Genomic DNA, 18597 nt, shown 5'->3' on the forward strand with positions numbered 1-18597 from the left:
GTCTGCTGCTCTGCTGTCTCTGGCCAGTGGTCTCTCCTGTGGCTCAGGTCTCTGGCCAGTGGTCTCTCCTGTGGCTCGGGTCTCTGGCCAGTGGTCTCTCCTGTGGCTCAGGTCTCTGGCCAGTGGTCTATCCTGTGGCTCAGGTCTCTGGCCAGTGGTCTCTCCTGTGGCTCAGGTCTCTGGCCAGTGGTCTCTCCTGTGGCTCGGGTCTCTGGCCAGTGGTCTCTCCTGTGGCTCAGGTCTCTGGCCAGTGGTCTATCCTGTGGCTCAGGTCTCTGGCCAGTGGTCTCTCCTGTGGCTCAGGTCTCTGGCCAGTGGTCTCTCCTGTGGCTCAGGTCTCTGGCCAGTGGTCTATCCTGTGGCTCAGGTCTCTGGCCAGTGGTCTCTCCTGTGGCTCAGGTCTCTGGCCAGTGGTCTCTCCTGTGGCTCTGGTCTCTGGCCAGTGGTCTATCCTGTGGCTCAGGTCTCTGGCCAGTGGTCTCTCCTGTGGCTCGGGTCTCTGGCCAGTGGTCTCTCCTGTGGCTCGGGTCTCTGGCCAGTGGTCTCTCCTGTGGCTCAGGTCTCTGGCCAGTGGTCTCTCCTGTGGCTCAGGTGTCTGGCCAGTGGTCTCTCCTGTGGCTCAGGTCTCTGGCCAGTGGTCTCTCCTGTGGCTCGGGTCTCTGGCCAGTGGTCTCCTGTGGCTCGGGTCTCTGGCCAGTGGTCTATCCTGTGGCTCGGGTCTCTGGCCAGTGGTCTCTCCTGTGGCTCTGGTCTCTGGCCAGTGGTCTCTCCTGTGGCTCGGGTCTCTGGCCAGTGGTCTCTCCTGTGGCTCGGGTCTCTGGTCAGTGGTCTATCCTGTGGCTCTGGGTTGTGTGGCCAGTGGTCTATCTTGTGGCTCTGGGTTGTGTGGCCAGTGGTCTATCCTGTGGCTCTGGGTTGTGTGGCCAGTGGTCTATCCTGTGGCTCGGGTCTCTGGCCAGTGGTCTATCCTGTGGCTCTGGGTTGTGTGGCCAGTGGTCTATCCTGTGGCTCGGGTCTCTGGCCAGTGGTCTCTTCTGTGGCTCGGGTCTCTGGCCAGTGGTCTATCCTGTGGCTCGGGTCTCTGGCCAGTGGTCTCTCCTGTGGCTCAGGTCTCTGGTCAGTGGTCTCTCCTGTGGCTCTGGGTTTTGTGGCCAGTGGTCTCCTGTGGTCTGGGTCTCTGGCCAGTGGTCTCTCCTGTGGCTCTGGGGTGTGTGGCCAGTGGTCTCTCCTGTGGCTCTGGGGTGTGTGGCCAGTGGTTTTGCCTGTGACTCTTGGGGGTCCTGTGGCATGTGGTCTCATATGTGGCTCTTGGGAGGTCTGTAGTCAGTACACGTACTTCTACCTGTGGATTTGTGGCCAGTACGCGTAGTTCCACCTGTGGCTCTGGGGTGTGTGGCCAGTACGCGCAGTTCCACCTGTGGCTCTGGGGTGTGTGGCCAGTACGCGTAGTTCCACCTGTGGCTCTGGGGTGTGTGGCCAGTACGCGTAGTTCCACCTGTGGCTCTGGGGTGTGTGGCCAGTACGCGTAGTTCCACCTGTGGCTCTGGGGTGTGTGGCCAGTACGCGTAGTTCCACCTGTGGCTCTGGGGTGTGTGGCCAGTACGCGTAGTTCCACCTGTGGCTCTGGGGTGTGTGGCCAGTACGTGTAGTTCCACCTGTGGCTCTGGGGTGTGTGGCCAGTACGCGTAGTTCCACCTGTGGCTCTAGGGTGCGTGGATCTGAGGGGGGGAGGAGGGGGAGGGGTCTAGGCCTACCTTGAGGTTACCTTGAGGTGATTCCGGGGCTTAGTGACCTCGTGGCCCAGTCATCGACCAGGCCTCCTGGTTGCTGGACTGGTCAACCAGGCTGTTGGACGCGGCTGCTCGCAGCCTGACGTATGAGTCACAGCCTGGTTGATCAGGTATCCTTTGGAGGTGTTTGTCAAGTTCTCTCTCTTGAACACTGAGGAATCGGTCAGTTATGCCCCTTATGTGAAGTGGAAGCGTATTGAACAGTCTTGGGCCTCTGATGTTGATAGAGTTCTCCCTCAGAGTACCTGTTGCACCTCTGCTTTTCAATGGGGGTATTCTGCACATCCTGCCATGCCTTCTGGTCTCATGTGATGTTATTTCTGTGTGCAGGTTTGGGACCAGCCCCTCTATTATTTCCCCACATGTAAATTATTATGTATCTCCCCCACCTGCGCTCAAGAGAATACAGATTTAGGCTCTTTAGTCGGTCCCAATAGTTTAGATGCTTTACTGAGTGGATTCTAGCAGTAAAGGATCTCTGCACGGCCACCTGTTACTCTTGACTAAGTTCTGTATTATCATGCTAGCTTAATGCCTTTTCCATCATAATTGCCTTTTATTGCTACTCTTGAATATGTAGCCATTAGTCATGAGTGCTAATCTGACATCCTTGACAAGTGGTTGTATCTGATGCTCTTGTATCTAACCTGTGATATGTCTACTGCTCTGGTATCTTTAACCAGTGGTCATGTCTACTGCTCAGGTATCTTTAACCAGTGGTCATGTCTACTGCTCAGGTATCTTTAACTGGTGGTCATGCCTACTGCTCTGGTATCTTTTAACCAGTGGTCATGTCTTCTGCTCTGGTATCTTTAACCAGTGGTCATGTCTACTGCTCTGGTATCTTTAACCAGTGGTCATGTCTACTGCTCTGGTATCTTTAACCAGTGGTCATGTCTACTGCTCTGGTATCTTTAACCAGTGGTCATGTCTGCTGGTCTGGTAAAAAAAAAAAATTAGTTTTCTAAATTTTTGTGTTTTCATATTTTTTATCAGCCGATTTGCATGAAACATGGCCACCTTACAGAACGTATGCCTCTCTGTAAAGAAGCAAATTTTGGAGGAAATTGGTTGAAGTCAATTTCAACCACAGGTGGCAGTGTTTGATCATATTTATTTTCAAGTAACATAAAATCTCATCTTTCATTTTTTTTTAATTTACATGAAATTTATACCTTATATGTAATGTTATATGCAACATTTATAAAACACTTTATTCCTAAGTTCATTTATTGATTTTATAAATATTTGCAAACATGAAATATTGGTATGCATTTTTGGGGCACTTTGACTACTTGTAGTATTAGTAAAACTAAACATATTTTGGATAATTCTTTTTATAAAAATCCTTTATTATATGCTAATATGATATATGAGTGTCATAGAAATGATGTCATTTGAAACTTGTCGTTGTAGTTAATTATTGAAAATGTGTAAAATTCGTTGGAAAAACAGCAACAAAAACATCCCTCCCTTTCTATTTAGGGTGAGATACTGAAACATAGAAAAGCTGCAGCTCTTCTTATATACAACTAGTAAAAAAGTTTGGTTAAACAACATTTCCAAATCGCGTAATACGCCCCCGTAGCCAGTAGTCATGTCTGCTGGTCTGATTTCTTTATAATAATAATAATAATAATAATAATTTTTATTTAGGCAAAGGTACATACATAAAGAGATTTTACAAAGTTTGTTGGCTTTATAGATAAGAGCTAGTACATACAATGCCTAAAGCCACTATTACGCAAAGCGTTTCGGGCAGCCACTGCCCGAACCACTTAACCACTTTAACCACTTAACTGCGCCAATCGAGTATTCTCGGTCGGCGGGAAACTGCGCCAACCAAGAAAACTCTTTTTTGATTTTTCGGTACCAATTCTAAATGTGTACGAGGTTGGTTGTGTACGAAATGGACTCTTAGGACCTCCAGTGAGAGGCAGCCATCTTGGAAAAAATTCTCGGACTGCCCTAGGGCTGCTGGCTGGGTTAGTACTGAATGAGCAACCATGGGTGGTGCACGCGCCTCTGGCTCCCTAACACCTGTCCGACGCGGTGTTGAAAGATAACACACTGTCCGTGAAATTCAAACCTTATTATTTGAAGAACATAAGGGTCACAATATTGGTGAAGCTAGGCGTAATAAGGACCTAACACAAAGGTCGGATGCAAGTGATACAGCACCTATGAGGACGATACAGCAAGCGTATCCAGTTGTAGCTCTGAGCATCACCCTTGAAATCCTATGCTATCTCCAATTTATTTAGATGATACATAGATGAATCTTTTTCTGCATTCCGTGATGATGCATCTGATACAAGTAGCATAGATGAACAGTGTTAGTGGCTTCCATGGTGGTGTTTTCCATAGATATTTTCAAGAATACCTGAATCTGTTCCTAACTGACGGACACTCTTTGAGGCAAGCTGAATCTCTTCCTGTGTGGGACTATACAAAGTGATCTTTTCAAGACTACCTTACAAATTGATCTTTTCCAATAATCTTTTCAATACTACCTTATGCTTTACAAGCTTGGTTACATACAACCTACAAGTACTAAAGCCAAGGGTGTACGGGAGTGCATTATTTGCAAGCACACAGAATGAAGAAACAGAAAGCGAAAATTTATCTGTACCTGGTGCACCGAGAGCGAAGTGTTGCTGTGTACCATGGGCTACTTCGTTGATTACTACTCACTTCCGAAGTACTGAGTGTGTAATACAGTGTGTTAGTGTGTAAATAGTGTGTGAAACTGTACATATTGTAATTTTAGTGAATTTTTAACAGGTAATATTGCGACAGTAAACATATATTTTGGACACATTACTGACACATGTATCACAGTTCCATGGAACATTATGAACATTTTACTGTATACATATTATCTAGAAATAATCCAGGACAAATTTTAATGCTGAGGTCACTTACCACTTTGTTGCTCTGGGCGCGCGAGCGCTGCACTATCCCAGGTGGGTTTGGGCATTCCGCAGGAGCGTGCGGTAATTCTGAAAAGTTTATACTCTTTTTTTTCAACTTTCTTACCTCAATTCTTGTCCTAGGTTTTTCAATTTGATATCAATGTGTTCGCAATAGAATTCTCTACAGGACTAAATGCATATAAACTCCAAAAGCCCAGCTTACCACCCACAGTAAACAAAGAAAGTGAGAGCGAGTTACCTGGGAGCCCTCTAGAGCAATGAAATGTGTACACTCCCTTCACTTTGGTCACCTCATTTCTCATCATGGGTCTTTCATTTTGGCATCAATGTGTTTGCAATTGAATTCTCTACAGGAATAAATGCATATACACTCCAAAAGCCCGGCGTACCACCAACAGCAAACAAAGAAAGTGACATCGCATTACCCTTGTGAGCGCTAATCAAGCACAATAAAATGTGTATACGCTTTTCAACTTTATATATATGGCATATAAGGTCCAAAACTGCGGCGTGCCCCTCCCACAGCCAAGTGCGAATGCTGGGCACAGTTTTTAACAGACGACGCAGCATTGCGGCGTCACCGGAAGTCCGTCTACTAAACGGATGACATAATGCTGAGTAGTCGCCGAGCGAAAGTGTTACTTGTGAGAGAGACCTGCGGCCCGGACGGCAATCCTCATTTCGCTAACCTCCCTCTCTGGATGAGCCAATCTGCAAGTCCTTCACACACATTATGTACAGGCAGTCAGGTCAGTGATTGACACTGCAGCACCTGCACTCACAAACCTATCACAACAATAGTGGAAAAAGCTTGAAGAAGCCCAAACCAATGCTATGAGAGCTGCTCTGTGAGCTCCTATGTGGACCAGGCTTGAAACTCCTAGACTGGAAACAGGTTTGCCCTCTTCAAGAAAGAATAACTCAAAGAACAACGACGATTATCAGTAAAATAATTTTCCCCTGATCCAGTCCCAATACGACAGGCGTTGGTGGTTGGACTTGGCCAAAACAACGGAAACACTTGGGCTACCAGACCGGGAGACATCCTATACAGACTATAATTAAAAAGCATGATTCTGGACAGAGGAAGTGATCAACCACACCCAAACTACACTTTTTCCCCACCGTGGGAAGATCCTACCTTCAAAATAGTAATAGAAGGTCTTGTGATGAAAATGGCTGCCTTTGATCCAACAATCTCCTAAGTCGCATAATAGAAAAGCAAAAGAACATCATAGCAGTAGCAGGAGCCACCCACATCTTCACAGACGGATCGGAGGACACAGAATATGAGTGCTGGCGCTGCTCTTTACACGGACAGCGAACAGGCATATTGGAGACGAGGACCAGTATCATCAACCCAAACTGAGCTGTTTGCCATACAACAGGCATTCGCATATGTGATTGCACATAACACTCAAAATGCAATCATGTACACACTCAAAGGCTGCACTTCAAATATTAGGAAAAAAGCAGTGTTAAGACAACGTGGAAATAATTACCATCATTTTGTATCTTGGAGCAGTCGCTAAAGGCAAAGGACTCAACATAACCCCAAACTGGATCCCATCCCATGTTGGAATCCCATTAAATGAGAAAGGCGATGAAACTACTAAATTGGCAACTCGTCATCCAGTGATCCACAAAAGAATCCAACCCAGCCTAGATAGAGTACATAAAAACACTATCACCAAAAAGCTCGCACACCTCAACAAAGCCCATCTACACCAGAGAGTAGGTGAAGGTTTCACCTATGGTATCAATATGGTATCCCGGGGGGATACCATATTGATACCTCTACAATATGGTATCTTCACTCCACTAAGTTAGACAGGTTAAATATTCCAAAAGGAATCCACAGGGAAATAGCAGTTAGGTTATATAGACTTCGTCTAGGTTACAGATACAACTCTGAAATTATTGAACCCAGAGAGTGGTAATGCATCTTCTGCCAAACAATCACAGAAAAGCCACTACAGTACTTCACTATCTCCTGGAATGTGAAGCAGCCAAGGTTCTTAGAAGAGCTTTAAGAGTCCTTGAATGTTGCAGTAACCACCCTGAAGTCGGAACAATCGTGGACATCTTCAAGAGAGAGCTGAACTGTTTTCTAAGAGAAGTTCCGGATCAGCCGGGCAGTGGAGGGTATGTGGGCCTGCGGGCCGCTCCAAGCAACAGCCTGGTGGACCAAACTCTCACAAGTCAAGCCTGGCCTTGGACCGGGCTTGGGGAGTAGAAGAACTCCCAGAACCCCATCAAGCAGGTATCAAGCAGGTATCAAGCCATCAACATTGCCACTCTTCCAGTAATGAAAAGTGTCCAGTAGCTGGACACCGTCATAAATACTGTCAAGCAGTATCCTCCCCCGCGGTAACAGCCACATAGTAAGGACTGATGATTTAAATGCGAGCACAGCATGCAGCATGTCCTTTCACGACCAAAGATCACATTCACTCCAAAAAAATCAACCACTTATGAGCTATTTATGCCTGTGCCATCTTTTTGGGTAGCTTAATTTTGATCAATCAATCAATCAATCAATAAAATAGCATCATTTCCATCCCCACCCTGCTCGCTGTGCCAGGTAAGTCCACTACGGGCTCACCATAGCCAGTGCTACTTGGAACTTTTTGTTCCGAGTAGCTGAATCTATAATAATATCCTAACACCCCCTGATGACCCCTCCTCCAAATGCATGTAAGGATGCAGCAAATGTTTTATGAGATATATATTCCATTCTTATAAGATGCAGGGGCAGCTAGCCACTTGTGCCATAAATGCTTTATAAATTTGAGATATCAAAATAAACATGTGGTGCAATAAGTTCCTCAGCAAATAATGCTATGACAAATTAATGGCATTTTTTTTTAAAACTTAGAAAGCCTATTTAAAGATACAGTAATGTAATTTCAGAAACAATTTTGTGTCATGTGAAACTTGTAGCCTGGTAATAACAAATGGGCAAATATCAAATGTTCATTTTATAACCAGAGTTTAACCCAAGGTGGAAGCATCATGAAAACCAGGGTGCCACATCTGGAATAAATAAACACTCACATAATCATAAAACTGATTAAATCATTATTCAATTCGTGGGCTGGGCAAGACATTTGGGCATGTTTCCTTACACCTGATGGCTCAGTCCCTCTAGAAGTAAACAAGTCCATGAGTTTGGTGACTGTTGTGGGCTGCATCCTTCATACAGCTAAGAGGACCTCGATAATCTTAAGAGGCTTCCTGTTACTGATATAGGGAAACCATGAAATTTGAACTTGATGTAGACATTTCAACCTTAATGATTTTATCTTTTCTTGCAGTTACAAAATATTCAAAACATCATCCACCTGACTAAGGAATACATTGATGACCTCAACTCTCGATTTGCTGGCTTCCAGCATCCTCCTTCCTTATATCTCACGGTAATATTGCATGTGCAACTGTTTCCTTACTTTACCAACGAATTAGGCTGATTTAATTTTTATTTAGACATATATTAATAGGTACAGTACAACCTCGATTCAACGTATCCTGATTCAATGAATCTCCGGCTAGTTCGCACACTTTTCAGGCCGGATTTACTCACCCAGTTCAACGAACAATGGTTCGCCGAAGCGGGGGATGTTCGGATTTGCTCACGATGTCGAGACAGAGTTCACAGACGGGTGGAAAACTTTCCCATTCTATCACAGATTGCAATTAATAATTCGCTCATGTGACAAGTTTGGTCACACAAGTGGACTACACAAGTGTACCGCACAAGTGGTCCACAAGTGGTCCACAAGTGGTCCACAAGTGGTCCACAAGTGGTCCACAAGCTTACGATGTTGGGACAGAGTTCACAGAGTGGTGGAAAACTGTCTCATTCTATCACAGATTACAATTAATAATTCCTTCATAAGACAAATTGGATCACACAAGTGGACCACTCAACAAGTGAACCATATGAACCAAACACCAGCCAGAATGGTCGACACAACAAGTGAAGCATATTAACCAAATTCCAGCCAGTGGTCTACACAAGTGAACGACTGAGTTTCAATGATTTTCGTTCACTGATTTGTGGCACATGTACAGTATCTTTGTAAACTAATTTAGAGGCTGAAGCGTGAATAGCTAACTAATGTGTTCAAATCTTCTATATACATTTTCTGTGATGAAACAAGATGAGTGAGGGTGGACAGATAAGGGAATACTGTACTGTAAACCTCTCTTTACAGTAAGGTTTCACTCGCTTTCGTCTGTGTCGTCATAGTTCAGTGACCCATGACTTTGAACATTTCAGATTAATATATCATTTCTAAAACTGGTGTTTTAATAACTCTTTATTATCCTAATTAAGCTAAAGTAAATAAAACCAAAAATATACTCTAATATGATAGATATCTGCTATATGAGAAATATTCATGTTATTGGCGGCTCACAATTCCAGCGCGAGTGGACAGGTCTAATCCGTGTGCACACAACACCATGCTTGTTTTGTTCGATTTCGTTGCCATAGTTCAGTGACTTACAGCTTCGAAATAATGAAATTAATAAATCAGTTCTAAAATAAGTATTTTTTATAGCTCTTATTATCATAATAATGTTGCTAAACTAAATATATAACCCAAAAATATATAATTTGATGTAAATCCAATATTTGAGAGAAATTTATGTTACTGGATCTGGCTTAAACACCAGCATACTGTAGGGTGTACGTATAGACCTAGTCTGCGTTCGTACAGTATGCACCCAGTGCCCTTAGCTTTGTCTGCGATTGACGTACAGTATTTAACCGCTGGTGGAAGAATAATCGTGGAATTTACAAATTTTTTTACTACAGCTGTATTGATATACAACAAAATGTCTCAAGGGCTTACTAATGGGCCTTATTAATGCCAAAAATGAAGCATTATTTTGCAAGAACTAGTAGCAGAAAATCAACCAGCACGAGCACAGCCGTACCCAGCACGAGAACAGCCGTACCCAACACAAGAACAGCTGTACCAAGCATGAGAACAGCCATACCCAGCACAGGAACAACAGTACCTAACAAGAGAACAGCCGTACCCAGCATGAGCACAGCCATACCCAGCACGAGTTTTAAGTGTATACATAGTGTTAAATTAAAGTTGCAATAATTTTAGTGTACAATGGTTTTCATAAACTGTATTGTAGTACTCAACATACAGCAGAACTACCTAATCAACACAGTGTTAACGGTATAATACACTACAGTACGTATTTACTGTACAGCATTCACAACTCCATGAGACTTGAAGATGGACATAACTCCAACAATAAGGTACATAACAAATGATAATGCATTTTTATTGTGTACAAGAAAAAGAGAGACTGACACAAACGCCTCTTGAAGGTCACCTCTAGCAACGCATCCAACGCTCCAACACACTGGGGTTGGTCCCATATACTACGTTGAATGGAGGTTGTACTGTAATGCCTTCTACAGAACAGCATTTACCGTTTTATTTATTTATAATTATTAACAGCAGCTTAACGCTTTACGAAACATAAAATTGTGGATTCTCAGGGCTTGGTTTGACCAGAGTGCAGACTACTAGCAGCTACAGAGGACCCACTAGAAAGGATGTTTCATTACACTTAATGGTTTTCTGTTAGGAGCCCCTTCAGCTCCCTGGAGATATCAGGCTAATATGCGATACATTAGAATAGGGCATTAGTCAATGGAGTTCAGCATACTGGGTACCACAAACCAGAACCTGGCCCCCTCAGAGAAGTACAGGAGCAATGGCCCCTGGAACCCCCCCCTTTGTGGTTGGGGTTTTTCCTAATCTGCCATCGACCGGAGTTAGGTGCCAGAAAGGTAGGCATAACGAAGCAGACCCCACATGGTAAAAAAAATTGCAACCGAAAACCAAACAGAGGCAGAACTCCTTCAAATCCCCAGGAAACATGCAAACAGGCAAATGTTACACCTCACTGTCACGCAGCCCAACCCTCTCTGGGAGGGGTAGGTGGGAGCCCCGTACTCTCCACGCCGGCTACTCAGCAACTCAGTTCAGCTATTCGATCTAGGTTGGTCGTCAACTCTGCCCCGGAGATGCCCCTCCTCCTTTGAAGGGTTTGGGGCTCGCGGGGCAGGCCTCTTCCCCTGCGCTCTGTCGAGTCGTCTTGGAGTGGGTTTACTTGGGTGTGGTCGAAATGACGACATCCCACAGATGGGTCTCCCGTCTGTTCCCGGTGTTGAAACGAGACTGTGCAGACCTGAGGTTCATTCTGGACTTGGCCTGTCTGAACCCCTGGGTTCATTGCCCCTCCTTCCGGATGACTGCACTGTCGTAGGTTTGGCTCCTGTTGGAGCCGGGCTTTTGGACGGTCTCCCTGGACCTTCGGGACGCATATTGGCACGTCCCGATTCATCCGGGGTTCAGGGACTGGCTCGGTTTTGTTGTGGGGCATCGGGGTTACAGTTTTCGTTGTCTCCCATTCAGGTTGAATCTGGCGTGTTCACACGCCTTATGTGGGTCGTTATGGCCCGGCTGCATCTCTTAGGTGTTCGGGTGTTGGCATACCTGGACGACTACCTTACCTTGAGGGTAAGGTAAACTGGCTGGTTTGGGCTCCCAGCCAGACCTCTTGTCTGTTAGTCGTGGAATTGGTTCTTTCCCAGCTCGCCGGATTCGGGTTCTTGGTGAACTGGAGGAAGTCCCATCTGGTTCCCTCCCAGGTTCGGACATGGCTGGGTCTTGTGTGGGACTCTCGGACCAATTCCTTGTCTCTTCCCCTGGAGTTTCTCCTGCGGCTGTGGTCCTGCATGCGCCTGTTTCTGGGGGCTCCCGGGTCACCTGGCGGTTGCTTGAGGGGCTGTGCGGGAGCCTGAACTTCGCGGTGATGGTCTACCCACCAGGCTGGGTTTGGCTTCGTCGGCTGTTCTGGTTCCTTTGGGGTCATCCCTTCCGTCTCTCTTGCGATCGCTAGGTTCAACCTCCTGGGGCCTTGCATCTCCGGCTTCCTCCTCGGGTTTTTCGGGGTTCAGTGCCTTGGCGCCTACCTGAGCCCGCGCTTGGTGTGTTCACGGACGCTTCGTCTCTCGGCTGGGGTTTTGTGACCAGTGCTCACCAGGCCGGCCAGGGGCGTTAGGGGTCCGTTCTTCCGTCGAGCCCGCAGCACAGTGCGGGAGTTCGCGGCGGTGTGGTCTGTTCTTCGGAGGATTCGGGTCACCCATGGATCGACGATTCGGCTCCATTCGGACTGCTCTCTGGTGGTTCATTGCCTGAACTGCGGGGATTCGATGTGGTCCTTTGCTCTTTGGGGGTTTGTCGCTTCAGGTGACTTGTCTGCTGAGTTCTTGGGGTTTGGCTCTCCTGGCGGTTCATGTACGAGAGTGTCCAACGTCTTGGCCGATGGCCTGTCTCGCTTCGTTCCCCTCTCCACAGAGTGGACGGTGAACGACGCTTCCTTCCGTTGCCTTTGCCAGACATTTGGGCGTCCCGAGGTGGACCTCTTCGCGTCGGCGTGGTCGAGGCGCCTTCTCGTGTATGCGGCGCCCTTCCCCGATCGCGAGGCGTCTGGGTCGATGCCTTTCGGCTGGACTGGTCGAGTTGGAGGTTCCTGTACCTCTTTTCCCTGGTTCAGCTGTTGCTTTAAGTCCTGACTCGCTTGGAGACTTATCAGGGGAGAGTTGTCCTTCTGGCCCCTTGGTGGGCGGCCCAGCCTTGGTTTCAGGCGCTGCTTGCTCGGTGTCCGAACCAGAGGGTTTTCCCGCAGCTCCACCTCTATCAGCAGATTGGTCCGGTACGTCACGTGGCTGATTCGATCTTCTCGATTCTTCGCGTTTTTTTTTTTTTTACTCGAGTCTGTCATCATCTCTATGCTGATCAGGTGGCTTCTGTGTTGGTGTCCCACCTGCAGGCTTCTTCTCAGCGGCAGTATGGAGTTTCCTGGTGGCCCTTCCGTTTCTTTTTGCGTCTTTGTCGTTTTGGTTTGCTGTCGGTTAGGGTGGTGGTGTCCTTTCTCTCTTGGTTGTTTCAGGACCGTCATCTTATGCCTAACACTGTCGCCTCATATCGTGTGGCGCTGTCTGAGCCGCTTCAGCTTGCCTTCATTATCGATGTTACGTGTGCGCTGTTTCGCAAGCTGTCTCGTGGGTTGTACCACCTCCGGCCTGCTCATGTGCCACCTGAGCCGTCCTGGTCCTTGGACAGAGTGCTCGCTTACCTCTCATATCCTCGTTTCGTCGTGGCCCCTTCGGTCCAGGATTGTTTGTCTCAGACTTTTTCTGTTGGCATTGGCCTCTGGGGGTCGGGTCAGGGAGTTTCATGCTCTCCTCCGGCGCAGGGGTTTCTGCTCTTTCAGTCGTGGTGATCGTTTTGTTCTCCTGCAGCCATCTCCTTCTTTTCTGGCGAAGAATGAGACTGCTGCGTTCTGGAGGGGTCCGTGGGTGGTAGATGCTTGGTTGGTATGGCGGGGGGTGCATCATACTTTGTGTCTGGTTGCGGCGCTTCGCCGTTATTTGCGCGCAACGGCTTCTGTGTCCGGGGACGCGCTTTGGGTTGATCTGGTTTCCCTTCTTCCCTGTTCGCGGGTTCAGGTCTCCCAGGTCGTCTGCGGGGTTGTCAAATTCAGCCAACCTGCGGTCTATGCCCGTGCCCATGACGTCCGTAAGTTCGCAGCTCTTGCTGCTGTCCTTGGGAACATGTCTTGGTCTGATATTCAGGCTTGGGGTTTTTGGCGGTCGAACAGGGTCTTGGCTGCTCATTACCTCGTGAATGTCCCTGGGCCCCGTCGGGCCTCTGTTGCTTTGGGTTGGCGGTTGCAGTCAGTTGTCTCGACTTCGAGTTAAGGAGTGTGTGACGACCACCTCCCGGGTAAGTCCCTCTTTTTCTGTCTGTGGGTAGTTAGCTCCGGAGGCTCCCCTGCGTCGCTCGCTCCCTCCCTCCAGTCAGTGTTTTTTTCGTGTTTTTGACATCCAGGCTCAGAACTGAGGTGTGGGTAGCTGGCGTGAGGGGTCTGGGGCTCCCCTTTCCTCCTCCCGGGGAGGGGGGAGCTGCGCAGACAGTGCTGCGGCGACGTGTGATGTCATACTAGTTTGCTCATGTTCTGTTGGGGAGTTCTATCCACTAGTTCAGCTTTTGGTAGCAATTTTAACCAGAATAGGGGTTTGTTTTGGGGTGCTTACCTTTCTGGGTGTCTGATCCGGTCGATGGCAGACATAGAATGCTGTCAACCACACGTTTTGTTTTTATAGGCCATTGCTCCCCTTGCCTCTCTGAGGGGGTCAGGTTCTAGCCGTGGTCCCTGGTAGGCCTAAGAACTCCATACACATGACTGATGCCAAAGTCTGACATTAGCATATCAGCCTGGGATAGCTCCGGGGAGCCTCCAGGACTCGCCCAGAAAATGGCGTTTCATTACATTCAACGCTGTTTTTTTTTTGTGTGTGAGTGTATTAGAATTTGGAGAATTTCAAGAATTATTTCATCTTTTTAGGAATATACAGAATTGACCGGAAAGTTGCATAGATTTGAAGCTAAGGAACAGGAGATACTAGAGCAGCTGACTTTGAGTTCCACTACTGATCAACCACCTCATACAAATGGCTGTCATGAAGAGTTTCCTGAACCTCTGCCACCACCATCAGAAGACATTGATGCAACCTTTCAGGCCACCTCACAAATCACAAGTGAGTTTCCTTTTGCCAGTCAATTCCAGTATATTAATTGACACTTCTGATCTAGCTATCCAGCCGATTCATTTAGGATGCATTATTACAGTTATTCCCACAGGCGAAACTAATAGCATTCACAGGTATTTTTCACTTTTACAGTTATTTTCACTTGTGAAAAGTCACTGAGTGACTTTCCTGTGAGGAGCCCCTACGGTTTCCCGGAGCTTACCGGGGTGATATGTATGTATTAGACAGTGGCATCGGTTGATGAAGTTCTTGCCTACCGGGGATCATGAGCCAGAACCTGGCCCCTCTTCAGAGAGGCATGAGGAGCTGTGGCCAATGGAAACCCCCCATGTGTTTGGAAGCATTCCATGTCTGCCATCGACTGTAACAAAACAAACCCCACATGGTGAAAATTGCTACTTAAAACCGGAGAGGGAGGCAGAATTCCCACACTAAAACAAGCAAACAAACAAATGTCACTAACGCCGCTACGCTGATCATCCGTGCAGCCCCACCCCTTGGGAGGGGTAGAGGACCTCGGACCTCCCCGCACTGGCTGCTACAGCATTCAGTTCCTCGGCTGATGTGTACTGTAGTGGTCGTCGCCTCTGGCCTCTGACTCTCTCAGTTTTGTGCCTTGTGGTGTATTCTGCTGTGTATAGTGTGCAGGCCAAGTGTAATTCATCAGTACTGGGGCTACATGCGCTTAGGGGCCACCTTCCCTAAGGGCTCTGTAAGTACTGCTTTTGCGCATTGGGGTTATCTTCCATTGGGCGTTCGGGAACCGCTTCCATAGAGGTCTTTGACTGCTCAGCAATTGCTTACCCTTGGGGCCAGCTGAGCTTTTTGTTGCCACTGTTTGGCCTTGGGTAGAAAGTGGTATCATTGCTGGTACGCTTCGACTTTGGTTTTGTCTGCACCCCCATGTCCTTTTCCAGTTAGTGTTGTTCGTCCTGCTTCCCCCTCCCTCTTCTCCCGGCTCCCAAATGTGTGAGGGGTTTCGAAGTCGGGGCGGGGTTTAGATAGTAGTGAGACTTGGGCGGCTTCGGGGACTGCCTCTTCCGGGTCGGCAACGGAGGCATTTGAGCCTGCTCCTCCCGCCGAGGGTTCTGGATCTTACCAGTGGACCCCCTTCTTCTCATCCTTTTCCCTGGACTCTGCCTTTTCTTTAGAGGCAGAGAGTATGGAGGCAGGCTCTGCCCTGGGTCCTGGCATGTAGGACTCCTGGGCTGGGGAGGAGTTGACTTGGGGGGCCTGGGCCCCATTTGACCCCGCTTGGGTGTTGGTACCCTTGTTGCAGAGGTGTAGGGGTTTTTATACCCTCCTTCCCTGTATGAGTATAATTTGGGTTTGGCTCCACCCCAGGTTCATTACTGGGTTCTTTGGCTTCTTGAATCGCACCTACTCACCTAATTGTGCTTGCGGGGGTTGAGCTTTGGCTCTTTAGTCCCGCCTCTCAACTGTCAATCAACTGGTGTACAGATTCCCAAGCCTACTGGGCTCTATCATATCTACATTTGAAACTGTGTATGGAGTCAGCCTCCACCACATCACTTCCTAGTGCATTCCATTTATTAACTACTCTGACACTGAAAAAAATCTTTCTAACGTCTCTGTGGCTCATCTGGGTACTAAGTTTCCACCTGTGTCCCCTTGTTCGTGTCCCACACGTGCTGAAGAGCGTTAGGGAGGTTCAGGAGGCCATCGCTGTTTACCTCTTGCGAGACCCGGATTACGCCTTGGTGATGAATCTGTCTTCTTTTGAGTTTGGTTCGACCTTCCCATTTTGGATGCCTGCTTGATACCTGCTTGATGGGGTTCTGGGAGTTCTTCTACTCCCCAAGCCCGGCCCAAGGTCAGACTTGACTTGTGAGAGTTTGGTCCACTAGGCTGTTGCTTGGAGCGACCCGCAGGCCCACATATCCACCACAGCCCAGTTGGTTCAGCACTCCTTGGAAAAAATGATCTAGTTTTCCCTTGAAGATGTCCATGGTTGTTCCGGCAATATTTCTTATGCTCGCTGGGAGGATGTTGAACAACCATGGACCTCTGATGTTTATACAGTGTTCTCTGATTGTGCCTATGGCGCTCCTGATTTTCACTGGCATTACAAGATACCGGAGTCTTCCTGGTTAGCAGACTGCCATTTCTTTTTGTTGGGAGCGTGGTATGGGTTTTGTCAGACCCGCAATCTTGTTTGGCGGGAGACTTCCATTGTGGTACAAGTTTATCTGGGGGGTGAAGGGGGCGAGTTTGAGAGCTTGAATGTGTGCTTGTTCGCCCCTATGCTTCCTCGAGATGTTGGCATTGTGAAGCTTCACGTGCAGGTTCCCTCCTTTTCTGCTGCTTTGATAGCTAAGGAAACTTTTCCCTTCTTTTCCCTTCTTGAGCTGTCCCCGGACTGGCTTGAGGAGGATGTGTAGGTGCTAGGTGCCGGGTCTTCGTCTGGTGCACCTTCCTCGGCAGCTAGGACGTCGGCTGCCTTGTTGAATATGTTCGTGCCGTTTCTTAAGGAGGCGGTGTCTCTGTTTTTTGCTTCTCCCCTCACCGCGTGTCAACAGGGTGTGCTTGATCTCTCCTTGGAATCTGCTTGGGCTCTGGCTCTTAGATTTTTGTCACCCTTTTGTCCATGGCTGTTTGAGGAGTCTGCTGTCATGTAGTTTCTGCAAGCAGCTTCATCTAGTTGTCGTCCCATGTCAGACGTGTTGGTTTTCTGGGGGGCCTTGGTGGGCCTTCTCGGAAGAGTCGTGCCAGTGTTCGGGGTTCCTCTAGTCGTGGTGGACCGGTGGTGCCAGTTTCTGAGCCGGCACTTTCTTCGGAGCCAGCGGTGTCTGGTTAGCGCAGTGGTCGCTCTGCTCGTCAGTCGGATTCTCGTAAGGGGTGTCGGCCCTTTCGTGGGTCGCCCCGTTGCCGGGGCAGTAGGTGGGAGACTCGCGCTGTTTGTTCACGCCTGGTCGCACGATTCGTGGGTGTTTCGGGTCGTTTCTTCCAGCCTCTGGTGGCGTTAGGTGGCTCCTCTTTCTCCAGGGGGTTCAGGGCTAGTGGGGTAGGCCTCTTCCCCTGCTCTCTGTCAGTGACACCCACCCCTGCTTGGGTGTGGTCGAAACAACCCCGTCCCTCAGGTGGGTTTCTCGCCTGCAGATCTGACGTTCATTCTGAACTTGTCTCGCCTGAAAAACTGGATGCAGACGAGGAGTCACAATAACGTGGCTGAAATATGTTTACCAAACCACACACACTAGAAAGTGAAGAGACAATGACGTTTCGGTCCGTCCTGGACCATGAGAATGGCCCAGGATGGACGGAATGGTCCAGAATGGTCCAGGACGAACCGAAACGTCGTCATCTCTTCAATTGCTAGTGTGTGGTTTGGTCAACAACCACCTGATCTTTAGCCCCTCTTTTTGGATGACCACACTGGCTGGTGTTGGCTCCCAGCTGGTCTGTGTGTTTGCTCACCAGGGGTGTGGTTCTTTCCCAGTTTGCCGAGTTCAGGTTCCTGGTGAACTGGAGGAAGTCCCATCTCTTTCTGTCCCGGGTTCGGACTTGGTTGGGTCTTGTGTGGGACTCTCGGACTGCTTCCTTGTCTCTTCCTCGGAAGTCGTTGCTGCAGCTGTAGTCCCACCTTCACCTATTTCTGGAGGGCTCCCGGGTCACTCATCGGTTGCTCGAGCAGCTGTGCGGGAGTTTGAACTTTGCCATTCTTGTTTACCTACCGGGTCGGGTGTGGCTTCGGTGGCTGTTCTGGTTCCTTCTGGGACGTCCCTTATGCTGCTTTCACAATTGTTGGGTTCGGCCCCCTGGGGCTTTGCGTCGGTTGCTGCATCGCCGGCTTCCTCTTCGGGTTTTTTAGGGTTCATTGCTTTGGCACCTACCTGAGCCCTCGCTTGATGTGTTCACAGATGCTTTGTTTCTAGGATGGGGCTTTGTGACAAGTTCTCACCACGCCGCCAGTGGCGGTGGGTTCCATCCTTCAGTCGGGCTCACAGTATTGTAATCACTGGATTATCCGGGATTCGAAGATCCAGAAAACGCTTTTATACGACCAAAATCGTGACCGGATAAAGTTATCTTAATATCCGGCCAAAATGGCCATGGGAGCCGGATAAAAGCTGGTTTAGCCAGATAAAAAATCGGAGCCGGTTAACTTGCTGCCGATGTTACACTATCCGGACAGTCAGCCGGATAATCATTGAATTGTCCGGATATGAAAGCCATGGGGCGGGCCGTACCATAC

The 18597-nt window shown here is 48.4% G+C and overlaps 1 protein-coding gene across 3 annotated transcripts in view; it reads left to right on the top strand.

Annotated features, from left to right (window-relative positions):
• Positions 1-18597, top strand: part of Raf (Raf oncogene) — a 194216-nt gene that overhangs the window by 464 nt on the left and 175155 nt on the right. For all 3 annotated transcript variants that reach the window (XM_045749499.2, XM_045749500.2, XM_045749501.2), the window contains exons 2-3: positions 8044-8145; positions 14177-14369. In XM_045749499.2, the coding sequence (XP_045605455.1) occupies positions 8044-8145; positions 14177-14369 (295 nt within the window). The remainder of the gene's footprint in view (positions 1-8043; positions 8146-14176; positions 14370-18597) is intronic.

Source organism: Procambarus clarkii, chromosome 27 (assembly GCF_040958095.1).
Source record: "Procambarus clarkii isolate CNS0578487 chromosome 27, FALCON_Pclarkii_2.0, whole genome shotgun sequence".
NCBI lineage: Eukaryota > Metazoa > Arthropoda > Malacostraca > Decapoda > Cambaridae > Procambarus > Procambarus clarkii.